The 14038-nt window shown below is 38.3% G+C and overlaps 1 protein-coding gene across 1 annotated transcript; it reads left to right on the forward strand.

The window, feature by feature from the left end:
- Positions 1–778: 778 nt before the first annotated feature.
- LOC124544205 (zinc finger matrin-type protein CG9776) lies at positions 779–10981 on the forward strand. The gene is made up of 14 exons (XM_047122667.1): positions 779–1211; positions 1364–1544; positions 2784–2977; positions 3146–3276; positions 4054–4182; positions 4626–4729; positions 5174–5292; positions 5892–6141; positions 7111–7228; positions 7443–7496; positions 7876–8051; positions 8436–8572; positions 9102–9241; positions 9837–10981. Exons 1-14 carry the CDS (start codon positions 888–890, stop codon positions 10393–10395), a joined length of 2616 nt encoding a protein of 871 aa, XP_046978623.1. The 5' UTR covers positions 779–887; the 3' UTR covers positions 10396–10981.
- Positions 10982–14038: the final 3057 nt, after the last annotated feature.

Consider the following 14038-nt stretch of genomic DNA (forward strand, 5'->3'; position numbering starts at 1 on the left):
CTATATTTATATTAATTAAAATAACAAGAAAATTTAATTGGAGGCAGGATATATAAAAAATTAATAGTTCTTTACGAACAAACTTTATTATTAAAACAGTGAAAAAGAGTAACTATTGTGTTTCTTGGATATTCTTCTCCGTAGAATTCACTTTCCGAAGTTTAAATTTAATTCAACGTTGTATGTAACATGACGACTTAAAATTGCTTTTATGCGCCTACATGACATTGATATAACTACATATTATCTATTTATAATAGCAATATTTTAAAGGAAATGTTTAGTCTCATTGCTTATTTAGCGTTAAAAAAAACGTTTCCATTTCTTTTATTTATTTCTTTTTAAATTGTAGTAATTTATGTAATCATTCACATTGTATGGTCATGGTTATATATTAAAGATTTAAATACCTTGAACACGATTAAGGGTCAAATTATTATTGGTCAAATCTGTCTGGGATAACGGAAAGACAAACATAATGAATCGGTGTTCACTTAATCAGAAAACTGTATATTAATGAATTATAGTGCTTTTGTTGTTATAAATGTATAATGTCGATAAACACTAAGCAGCCGTAGTGCATCACGCTGTACAAGAACTCACTTCCTTAATCTAAAATTTATGAGTGTGTATAAATGTATAAATTAAAAAAGAAAATAAGAATTAAAAAAAAAACAATCTGATAATTTAGTTCTAATCCAAACTTAATGAGTGTTAGCACTCAACTTCAAATGTCATACTGCCGCACATCAATGCTTCACTGTGAAGTTTGTATTGTCAATGTCAAATGTCATTTTCATTCCAAGCGTAGCGTGGGGTTCGATGTTTTGTTACCAATTTTATGTTTGTAATCATTTAAATTAGGGAATACAATATATTAAACAAAAATGTCACGTGACTTTGCACGTAAAACGTATTATAGTCGTGAGCGGGAAAGGGATCGTGATCGCGAACGCGATTGGAACCGTCATGATTATCGTTTCGAAAAACGCCGACGATCGTTGTCGCGGAAGCACAGCCGCAGTCCTCCTCCGAGAGATCACAGGGAGGTAGACAAACGCAGAAGTCGTTCGCCGCGGAAGAGTGAAAAAGATTTGCTCGATGAAAATATACTTAGCGAGATATCCAAATTGCCAGAGCCGAGTGAACTATGGGATAACCAGTTACAAGAAGGTTTCTCCGGACCTCCGCCACCGGCATTCTTACAAGAAGTAAGCGACAATAGATTAAGCGGCAGGATGAGTTTATAATACAGTAGTATTATAATAATGATAAAAATGAAATTGTGATATTAAATATGACACTACTGTGTGAATAAAACTGTTCATGTAATATTAATGATGTGACCGAATTTTGTTTACAGGGAAATAATTACACCAGCAATTATCAGCCGTCGTATTCAGGAATATATGATGATTTTCCGCCTGTAGCTTCAATGCCAACAGCTCCCCATCCTCCAGAAATGTCATCTTGGAACCAAATGTCACTACCGCCACCACCGGCCCCCCCAGTATATAATGTTGAAGATCAGATTAAAAAAGAAGGTAAAGTTGTGGAATAATCTTATCTTACTCCAATAAGCAATAAACAGTATATCATCGTTGCTACTGCAAAAGTCACTTTGTGTTTTTTTTTATATTTTTCTATTGTTACGCCTTTTTAATCATTATTTCCATAGGCACAAACTGTGAAAACAGTTTTGTCATTACTTCTATAGTTTAAAAGTTTATAAATTTAACTATGCAATATTCATACATTGAAATTTCCAAGTATTGAAATAACGATTCAAGTGGCACAGCAATAAAAAAATACACAAAGCGACTTTTGCAGGAGCAACAACGATATAATATGTGAAATAGATAAATATGAAGTATAATTAGAATCTGCGTGATTTGAGTATAACAGGTTAGTAACTTGTAATTGTAATATTAATATATTTGCCATCTTCTCTGTGGGAATACTATATGTTTATATGAGGGAAATTTCATAAATATAATTTATAATATGTATATATTTATATTATAATTAGTGTTCTAAACAGTAAATAATTATTCTGTTTTGTTACTATTATATACACAATGCATGAATGATTGATGAATTCCTTAGAGAGTGTCGACCTACATTGATAACAGTTAAGTTGGTTAAGGGTTAAAGCAATGTCAAATTATTTATGGGTAGTAAAATAACTACATAAAATTTTCTGATAACAAAAATATTATCAGAAACATCAGTCAGGAAATTAAAAAATTATAAATAAAGTTGTTTTAAAAACTGTTCAAATAAAATTTATATATTAGTGACATTTAGCCAAATATGTAAGTGAGTTATTTTATGCATGAGCTTTGCCTCAACTGTTAGGTTGAAACCTTTGTGCTATTTTTGTGCACACTCATAAAAACACATTGGGCTTAATTGGAGGGTAAAAGTTCTATTACTAATAAGTAAAGCCTTGATAATTTACTCGCATCTTTTTAATAATGCTTTGGCCATAATGATTAAGTTCTAATTATTTTTTTCAGGTGTATTGTATAATAGTGGTTTGTTTAAATTTCTACTCTGTGTGCATTTCATTCAACATTCATTTCAGTAACATAATTTTGCCTATGCACTGCACTATCGGGCCAGTCCAGGATTTTGAGCTTTGCATACAAAATCAAAACATGTTATTTGCTATGATATCAAGTGCAATATAACTTAATGGTAAAAATGAAATGCTACAATTTGAATGTAATTTTTATTATTGTTAGTACGAATGTAATCATCACCTATGCTTTCCGTCACAGCGGCCATAGAGACCGAAATGCGTCATCAGAAGGCCGCTCTGTCGAAGCAGCGCGAAGATTACATAAAGAAGGCGGGAATACTCAAAAAGGAACTCGACACGTTGAAGGATCAACGGAGCGAACTGCGCGGGGACTCCAAGCGCTCCCCGAGCCCCGACACGAAAAGATTTCTCAAAGAGAACACCAAACTCCAGGTTTGACTATGTTCCGCTGTGATATGTTCAATTTTTATTAATTCCTTGTTCATGCTAGCTGAAGAATTTATTGTGAAAGACATTTGCTTGTTTATATCTAGGCTTGTATATAATTAAGAATTTAGGGAAGGAAGCTAACCCGGCATCGTGTTACCTTGCATTGCATAGTTGGAGATCCAGAACAAACTGAAGACAATCAACAACGTCGTGGATATGTTGAACGGTATCATCGGCGAGGAGGCACAAGAGATACACGACTCTGACGAGTCCGCGGACCGCGGTTCCAAACGTAAATCGAGGTTTGTTGCTTCGGACTTTTATTTCATCGCTTCTATATGTAGTATATGTAAATATATCTCATGTATATTTTGTCTTTCTACTGAATTTCTCTGATATTTATTTTTTATTATAATAATGTTTGGTGGTTATGACTACTATGTACAGCAGAAGTGCACGGTTTATCAAAAATGCAAGCTTGACTTTTTATCATGGAAACATATCAAGAAGTATGCCCAAGGAGTAAAGATGGGGAGCGAAGAAATTTTTTTTTTTTTTATTGTGAATTTATTATTTATATTTGTTGTAAGCTTTTTGATAATAATTGCTGGAATTATTTTTGTATCTAATTCTTGATTGCAAGCTTTGTTAATAGATTATTAATATTATGAGCCACACCAATGTTACCTTAAGTATTAATTGTTAGTTATTGTATAAATTCAAATAAATATATGTTATGTTACAAGTTTGTCGTTTTATTACAGTAACATAGAGCGACTTTTCGCTCCATTCATATTATTTTTTATTTTTTTTTAACGATTTTAAAAAAACGTCTTCGTAATCATCGTTTTCGCGAAGTGGAACATCACTAAATATATGAAATCTACTGAGATTCTTGCCGGTTTTTCTCAGTATAAACTTGAATATTTAACGTGCTCGCGTCCTGTGGTGAATTTACATTTAATTCTTGTAAAAAGAAAAATGAGTACACATTTTTGTGTATTCGAAATTTAAAAGAGTTTGTGTATGTGTTTCGTGATTATTGTTGGTGTCCATGCGTGATCATCTGAATGTCGTAGGTCTCCGTCGGGCAAGAAGTTCAACTATGTGTACTACGACCCGGAGATGCACTGGTGCCGCGTGTGCAACGAGTTCCCGCCGACCGCCAAGGAGTACCTCAACCACCTGCACTCGCCCGCACATCACAAGTCAGTTGCAACACACACACACAGACACACGTACAGATATACGCGAATGGATACACAGATATGCACATGCACCAAACAAACACCCACACACATATGCAAACACCGATACACACATGCATGCACACAGATACGCACATGCACACACATACACACACATGCTCACACAGATACGCACATGCACGCAGATACACACATGCATACACACGGATACGCAGTTGCACACACACAGACATACACAGATACACACACACACACACACACACAGACTTTAACTGCTGACTCCAGTTGGTATACGTTAATTAATGATTTAAAATTGTTCCTTATTAATATGTTTGATAAAGCTTATAATGATTTGGTACTAGCATTTCTATAATTCATAGTTGTAACCTATTATGTGGTAATGTAACATGTAATTGTAACGACACCCCGTGCGCCTGTGTCAGGATGGCCGCGGCGCACATGGAGGCTCCTTGGCATTCGGTGTCGGGCGTCAACGAGGGCTTTCCGAGCTTCCCCGCAGCGCCCACGAAGCGGACGCCCATCAGAGGTATTGTTTCGTTATATAAAATATCATTCAAAAAATCAATCAAAGTATACTTTATTCAAGTGGGCTTTTACAAGCACTTTTGAATCGTCATTTAACAATTAAGTGAAGCTACCACCGGTTCGGAAAGTAGATTCTACCGAGAAGAACCGGCAAGAAACTCAGTAGTTAAAAAAAATTATAAATTGAAATTAGTGTATTGTTTAGGAGCACCTTTAAATAAATAAATATGAGACAACATCACATATATGTATTACTCTGATCCCAATGTAAGTAGCTGAAGCACTGGTTTTATGGGAAATCAGAAGTAACGATACCACAAACACCCAGACTCAAGACAACATAGAAAACTATTAATAATCTATATCATCTCAGCCGGGAATATACACATGGAGGTCTTTGTAAGTCGACCATGGAGGTCTTTGTAAGTCGTTGTTATTTGTCCAGGTCTGCAGTTCTTCGTGCCGTCGACGGCGTGGTACTGCAAGCTGTGCGACCAGTTCATCGGCGACTTGCACTGCGCCTCCGCCCACCTCAAGTCCGTCACGCACTCCAAGAACTACACTGTAAGTCATACGTAGGGCCACTTGTACTTTGGGAACCACTGTTGGGCGAATAGTTTGGGATTTATGGTACCAAGCTACTCCGTTGTCAATTGGTAAATTGGTATAGTAGGACACAAATTAGATGTAGCATCGGAAAATGCAATGGAATGATAATAAAACCGTTTACTGCCGATTTGAACAACCTATAGAAATAGCTCCTTATCGCGCTATTCGACGCTATTCGTCGCTATAGATTCACGCGTCAGAGAAAACAAGTGCATGTAAATCCACGTGTCAAATTGACGAATATATTAGGTCATATGATTTTACAAGTTATTACGTTTGTGCAAAGATCATATTCGCATGACAAATAAATATTGATAATTTGGTATATCGTACACAATTCGGGTGTGATCGGTTTTACGAATTTTGCCGATGCTACATCTAAGTTGTGTCGTACTATACCTAAGTACTGCTTGAGCCTCATTCGTCTCCTCCAGATCTTTGATTTGGATACGATTAAAAAAATTTAGTCAATCAGGTCTTCTAAAATTCGTTCGAACCTTTGACGATCGTAAGGTATTGGAGCAGCGGGTTAGTTTGATCCGTGATCTTTCCAGAACTTCGTGGAGCAGAACCCGCACTGGGAGACGGACTGGATGTCGGACCGGCAGAAGGCGTTCGAGAAGGCGCGCGGGAAGGGCAAGGCGGAGGCGCCGCCCTACGCCGCGCACACCATCACCTTCAGCGAGGACGGCATCACCACGCGCAAGCTGTCGCCGCGCGCCAAGCCCAAGAAGGGCAAGCGCAAGCGCAGCTCCAGCTCCGGCCGCTCCAGCTCCGACAGCGAGCCCAGGAAGAAGAAGAAGAGTGAGTACACACACCGAACCGCGAACGCCAGGGTTTGTGACTCGGGTCATGTCAAAACATAGCTATATAATGATGGCCCAGTGGTTAGAACGCGTGCATCTTAACCGATGGTTGCGGGTTCAAACCCAGGCAAGCACCGCTGATTCATGTGCTTAATTTGTGTTTATAATTCATCTCGTGCTCGGCGGTGAAGGAAAACATCGTGAGGAAACCTGCATGTGTCTAATTTCATCGAAATTCTGCCACATGTGCATTCCACCAACCTGCATTGGAACAGCGTGGTGGAATATGTTCCAAACCCTCTCCTTAATGGAAGAGGAGGCCTTATCTCAGCAGTGGGAAATGTACAGGCTGTTACTTTACTTTTTACTTTACTTTACTTTACTCCATTTATCATTCATTCTCCTGCCCTTATCCCAATTTTATTTGGGGTCGGCACAGCATGTCTTCTCCTTCCATACTTCTCTGTCAGACGTCATATCACAAGTAACATTCTTTCTAACCATATCGTCTTTCACACAATCCATCCATCGTTTCCTTGGTCGTCCTCTACCTCTATATCCATCCACATCCATGCTCAAGGCCTTCCTCACAATGTGTTCCTCATTCCTCCGCATCACATGTCCATACCATGATAGCCGCCTTCCACATAACTTCTCGGCTATCGGTGTCACTTTCAAACTTCCTCTTATGTACTCATTCCTTACTCTATCCATTCGCGTAACACCACACATTCCTCTCAGCATTCTCATCTCCGCAACATGCAATTGTCTTTCAGTCATCCCTTTTGTAGCCCAACACTCTGATCCATACAGATATATTATCCATTTACTACTACATTTATATATGAGCTATACATTGTGTCCAATAAATAATAATAAAATTAATATAAATAAAATTGGAATAAAGGTTACGTTCTATGTCTGTATGTATACAATTACTTCATACAATTACAAGTTTTCGTTTCAGGTAAAAAATCGAAGTCCAAGTATGACTCGGATGACAAGTTAAGCGAATGGATGTCCTCCATACAAGTTGAGCGCCTCAACGACAACGACCGGAAACTGCTCGACAACATTAAAACGAGGTTAATCAGGATTTCTTATTATGGTATTTTTTAAATGTAATTGTCATATCCAGTTTTTAATTTTTGTACTATAAAAAAAGGATCCATTAAAAAACAGTTGACTACGATACTACTCATATTATGATAAAACCCGTCAGCTTATCTCTGATAGCGTAAGTCTTCACCACCAGTAGCATAATAACCAATCGTGTAACTAATTGCTCGCCGTCCGCAGGATCACGCTCGACAAGCTGCAGAGCGCGCACCGCTCTGAGCCGCGGCGCGACCGGTGAGCGCACACACGTACCCGCACACATCCGTACACGCCAGCACACACCCACACGCACCCGCACACATCCGTACACACCTGCACACATCCGTACACACCTGCACACACCCGCACTCACCCGCACACATCCGTACACACCCGTACACACCTGCACACATCCGTACACACCCGCACTCACCCGCAAACATCCGTACACACCTGCACACATCCACACGCACCCGCACACATCCACAAGCACCCGCACTCACCCGCACACATCCACACGCACCCTTACACATCCACACGCACCGCACACATCCACACGCACCGCACACATCCACACACACCTGCACACATCCACACACATCCGCACGCGCTGTAACGTACGGTCCCTGTGCAGCGAGCAGGAGCGCCGCGAATCGCGCTCACGTGACGAGCGACGCGACGAGTCGCGGCGGCGTGAGGAGCGCCGGGAGGAGCGGCGCGAGGAGCGCAGGGAGGAGCGGCGGGAGGAGGGCCGCAGCCCGCCGCGCCAGGAGTCCAAGAAGCCCGATATACGCAAGATGCCGTTCATCGGTGAGCGTTTGCTGGGAAATATGTTTGCTTGCTGGTAGCGTTTTGTGCAAGGCCGTCTGATGAATCTCCCAGTTATCATACATTCTATCGCCTTGAAGCAATGCTTCGTATGGTTGTGTTCCGCTTTGAAAGGTACCACAGGCACGAGGGACATAACATCTTAGTCCAAAGTTGGTCGTATCGATATTGTTAGGTATGGTTATATATTTCTTACAGTACTAATGTCTATGGTTAACAATATCTATGGTTAAGCGCTTAACATCGGAAACTACTGACTATGTAAATTTTTATATTAACGATTTTCCTTTGATTGATTTGCTTTTCGGAACAGTCGACAGTGTGATGTTTGTAATAAACTTATCTGGTATCATTTTTTCCCTTAAGGTAAAATGCCCGTTTACAAGAACCTGAGTAAAAATTCAAAGGTCGATGAAGTGAAGAAAGAGGAACAAAAGAAAAAAGAGGACGAGGAGGTATCGAAGAAGAGGCGCGAAGAAATGGACGCGGAGATACAAAAAAAGGTTCATATTTATATTGAATAATGTGAATATGATTCAAATATTTCGTTATTTCATAGATCATTCATCGTTACTCATAATGGCAATAAAGTTTGTTTAACATAGCAACCTGTCATTTTGCAGGTCTTACAGGTAGCACAAGAGTAAGACTGGAGACGTTGATAGCTTTTTTTGTGTTGTCTTAAATTTTCGCGATTATTACACATTTAAATAAAACTAGTTGTACCGGATTTGAATCGCGTATATTCACATTTTAGTCACGGGTAGACTGGTCTACTACTGGACTGGACAGTCTACCCGTGACCACGAACGCTGTAAAGTGCTCGAAACGTCGGGATGCCAAAAATAATTAATATACGCGATTCAAATCCGGTATAACTAGCTTTTTTTGTCTTTAAAAATAAATAATTATAATTGTATGAACTAACAAAATATTTTGCCAGTAGACTCAATAAGTAACGTGCCTGTCCATCCAAAGTAGCTCGTGCCCGAAGTGTTTCGGGCGGAGTCTCACGTGTGTTGTGGGTCGCAGGTGGCCGAGTTCAAGGAGAAGATAGCGAAGGCGCAGCTGGAGCGCCAGCAGGCCGAGCTGGCGCCGCCCGTGCTGCTGCCCGGCCTGCCGCTGCAGCGCGCCTTCCTGCCGCACGCGCCGCCCGCGCAGCCGCCGCCCCCGTGAGACCCCCCCCAACCCCCCCCCCCCCCCCAATACTATTACTCGTATTACTTTCCGCGAGCACTCTGTTGTGAACTAACAGGCCTTCCTGCCGCCGCCCGCGCAGCCGCCGCCCCCGTGAGACACCACCCCCCCCCCCCCCCTTATACTATTACTCGTATTACTTTCCGCGAGCACTCTGTTGCGAACTAATATTTATGCAATTGGATTGAGCCACCTACCCCCCCCCCCTTATACTATTACTCGTATTACTTTCCGCGAGCACTCTGTTGCGAACTAATATTTATGCAATTGGTTTGAGCCACCCCCCCCCCTTATACTATTACTCATATTACTTTCCGCGAGCACTCTGTTGCGAACTAATATTTATGCAATTGGATTGAGCCACCTACCCCCCCCCCCCCCCCCCTTATACTATTACTCGTATTACTTTCCGCGAGCACTCTGTTGCGAACTAATATTTATGCAATTGTATTGAGCCACCCCCCCCCCTTATATTATTACTCGTATTACTTGACCCTCTGTTGCAAACTTATATTTATGCAATTGAAATATTTAATGTAATAATTAAGCTACTTGTGATTTCGTTTCCAGAGCGACGAGCGCGCCTCCGCCTAACCTCCCCAAGGATTTCCAGGATGCGCTGGATATAATCTTTCCGTCGGAGGTGAAATCCGCCGAGATGGCTCAGCAGGAGCTTTTCCCCGGGCTGCCCGGTCTGGCGCCCCCGGGCTTCCCCCCGGGATTGGGATTGGGGGGCGTCATGCCCTCGTTCCCTCAGCTCAGCATCCTCGGTCAGCCGCCGCCCCACATGATGATGGGTTTCGACATGAACTCGCCGCTCTTCCAGCCTCGTCCGCAGCTGTACGACACGCACGTCCCGATAGTGCCGAGTCCGAAGCAGCAGAGGCAGAATAATAAGAACAGGCAGAATCAGAACAAAGTTAGCCAGGACAAGAAGAACGATCTGGTTAAGAATGCGGCCTCGGCGAATGTTAATTTAACCGGCAATCAAGCCGAGAAACAGAACACTGCGACCCCGATGGCGCTGACTAGGACGCCCACGCCCACGGTGACCACCAAGAACAAAGAAGAGTTGGACGACCTGGCCATGCTCGGCATTGACGCAGACGATGTCGGCGCTGGGATATAAAAGAACATTTTGTTGACACTATGTACAGTCAGTAAGAAAACCTTCGTCAGTTTTCAAATTAATTTCTTCATCGAGTCTTAAACTCTTAGTACCTTTTGAATCTAAACATCAAATCATTGCGACGCAATATGTCATTCTCGATCGGTAAAGCAGATTGTCGTTCACACTGAGCTCACGAAAGTAGGACTTAAGGTGACGAACCTTTTTTACCCCGACTGTACATGTAATACAGTTGTATTACAACTAGTAATAAAACCAATGATTGATTTATTTTTGTATTTTGTAATATCAGACTTAAAATGTCACTGAATATATTTCAATCTCAGTCTATCAAGTAGCCATTGACATTAGAAATCGAAATTGTATCTAATAGACCGTATTGCGCATTTATTTTTAAGATAAAATAATTTAAAATTTATATCTGACTTAATTGATTAAATAAAGTGTTGATAATTGAAAATTCTTAACATATGTATATCCAAGTAAATATGAGTTATTTACCTTTTCAGTTTGTGTAGTATTGTTTTCTTGAAGTCTGATTTGTAAAAATCTCATTTAATAATTTGTGTAACATGTGCTTAATGGATAAAACTTATTATGAATCAAATAAAGGCTGCACAAAGTGCGAAATCAGAATGGGAACCGACGACCATTCGGAATAGTCGATAGTCTCGGGGTCCGCTCGCCAGCCGTGGCGTCGGCAAACTCGCGTCTATGCTCGACGATTATTGTAGTACACATCATAGACAAAATCTCCTTTTTGCAAAAAACATAAATCTATTCTTTTTTTAGTCCAAGTCTGATAGTTATTGTTCATAAATTATTTCAGATACTTTTTTAAGTTTCGATATTCTATGTATTCTCATAGATGTATATATCTTCCAGCCTATCCAATAGCAGGAGTAATGAGCAATAAACAATTTGGGCGTTGAATTGGCGCGATATTATTGGCCCGGATCTTGAATTATCTGTGGATATCATGATGGAATCTGAATGATTTTAATGAATCGGACATAAGTATTGAAGCCTTGTGTATGTTAATCCAACGCTTAATATAGAAGAACTAAGAAAATATGGAATCTGTAAATCCAAAAGTTTATTCTGTTTACTCCTTCGATTGTAATAGATTATATTTGTAATTCTTTTTGTTCAGTAAGGCTGAAATGTCAAGTTTCTCAGCATATACCCCCCAAAAAGTTTCCTTATATATAATGTTCATTGAAAAGGTCATATAAGAATGGATAATGAGGGACAAAATTATTAGGTTGAGATATTACGTCATCATTGATTATTATGTATACATTTTGACGTATTAAAATATTGGCGAAAATTTTAATTATCAATCTATAATAATGGGTGTGATATAATTATGTATATTTTTTTTCTATTGACGATTTGATTAGTTTTGTGTAGATAGAGTATATCTATAATTTTGCAATATACTTGGTAACTTATCTTTAATTGTATTATTCACCTACAAAAAGTTTGTACATGAGCATTTCCGGTTTACAATTTACTTAAATTTTTATAACGCTAAGTTAAACATAAGAACTTATAATATATATTTCCTGTAATACATTTCTTACAAATATATCGTTTGTTTTTTTTTTGTTACCATTTTAGATCTCGTTTCTTTTTTTGTCTTAGCGTTCTATTTACCGTACGGTGTCCTGTGCTTTTCTATGTCAATAATTTCTTTGAGTCATCTCCAGCCACATAAAAAAATATAGAAACACAGGGAAATAGCATGTGACAGGGGTCCTATTGAATTTAGCAGCTAAGAAATCAAAATCAAAATCAAAGTATACTTTATTCAAGTGGGCTTTTACAAGCACTTTTGAATCGTCATATAACAATTAAGTGAAGCTTCAAGCCTCTGCCAGGTGTTCCCCACTGCGCATCAGTTGGGGTTGGTCCGAGACGTCTCGAGCTTAGGCACCAATGAATTTTAGGCTCTTGTTAGATATTTACTACCTTGTACAAATAATTTGCTTAAAGCCATGTCTCATGTATTGTTTCAAATTAACGATGCGGTAATTTACGTATCTACGTACGTACTTATATACGTATATATACGTAGGAAGCTGATTGGTTGTACAATCTAATAGTATGTTAGCTATAGTATATGTATTTATTTCTTTCATGAAGAGCACGTCTATAGATTTCTAATTTTAATGTAGAATTTCGTAACAAGCCTTTTGATAAATATGTTAGTTATTTCTTACAAATATATATAACATTCAACGTAGGCACAGCCGTGAAAAAAATTGGGTCTTCAGGACCGTCTCACGATGGGTAGGATGGCCCGTGTGAAAATGTGATAGATTTTATGGGAAAGAAGGTAATGTGGTTTGTGCGTGGCACACTTTTGTATGGGGACAAAGTCTAAAGAAGCGTCCCCAGTGTTTGAATTAAAGAATATATCATAATGGCACTTATATTATTTTCAAGAGATCAGCAGAATCATACAAAAACGTTTTCTACAATAGAAGATAAGGCTTATTATTGATACAGAATAACGATTTATCTCTTGTTTGTATCGTACGAGACACGTTTATATGTTTATAATAAACGACTGATAATATACTAAAAAACCGTATTAAACCGGAATCTTAACATTATCTTGTAGCTACTTATTATTTCATATTATAATCATAATAAAAATATATATTTTTATAACGAAACCTATTGCAGCATGATTCAGTATTATTTCACTTGAAGTTGGTACACAAAACAATCAATTTAATAATGTAAAAGAAAATATATTGCCTATTAGCTAATAAAGCTTATTATAATAACTCAATTAAAATAAATTTGGTACATACTAGATTAATATTATAAATAATTTATTAGTGTATATCCTACTTGAAAAAAGACCAAAATATATTATTTTAGAATAATTTGGTATCGTTAACCGAGTAATGATGCAAAGTGTATTTATGTTTAAAGCAATGTTTATAATATGTTTAAATAACAATCAATATTATTACAAATTAACATAATATTTATGAAAATATACATCGTTGTGATGCAATTGTAGGTACGCCTTTCATTCAAAGGTAATCTGAAGCATCAACTTTATAAAAACTTTGATCTAATTGTACCTATACACTGATATTTCAAATGCGAAAGTACCTCGTCTGTTGCCTCTTTGAGCTTAAACCGCTGAACTAAGTTATGTATGGAGATTTAAAGACATATGCTGGTTTTTAATATGAGGTCATTACATAGTATAAAGCATTGTCGCTTACTTTCGTCTGTCGCTATGTTTCTTTCTTTCTTTAAAATCTTTAAAATTACGCAAGAAATTTAGTGCGGGTATTTTAATAGATAGAGTGATTCTAGAGGAAAATTTTTGTAAATAATACTTAGACAGTATAGTAAAGTAACACTGAAAATTTTAAAAGTTCTAATGTGATATCGTAAATAATATATTTAGTATTACTATTGAACCCGTGCAAAACCGGGCTTGTCGCTAGTAGATAGTAGATATTTAATTTTATTAAAATAAAATTAAATATCAACGAAGTATCAGTGATACATTTTAATTTTAATTTTTTCATGTATCGTATGTTTCAAATGATTTGTATCTAATGGGTAGTTACAAACCAGGTTAAAATATATCTATCTTAATGCATTGTAT

The sequence above is a fragment of the Vanessa cardui genome, chromosome 4 (genome assembly GCF_905220365.1).
Source record: "Vanessa cardui chromosome 4, ilVanCard2.1, whole genome shotgun sequence".
Lineage (NCBI taxonomy): Eukaryota > Metazoa > Arthropoda > Insecta > Lepidoptera > Nymphalidae > Vanessa > Vanessa cardui.

Bases quoted from the DNA above. Each gene is read 5' to 3' on its own strand.
- LOC124544205 (XM_047122667.1), top strand. From the start codon at position 888: ATGTCACGTGACTTTGCACGTAAAACGTATTATAGTCGTGAGCGGGAA. The intron at 1,545-2,783 runs GTAAAGTTGTGG...TTTCCGTCACAG, and splicing joins AGATCAGATTAAAAAAGAAG to CGGCCATAGAGACCGAAATG. The intron at 8,052-8,435 runs GTGAGCGTTTGC...TTTTCCCTTAAG, and splicing joins ACGCAAGATGCCGTTCATCG to GTAAAATGCCCGTTTACAAG.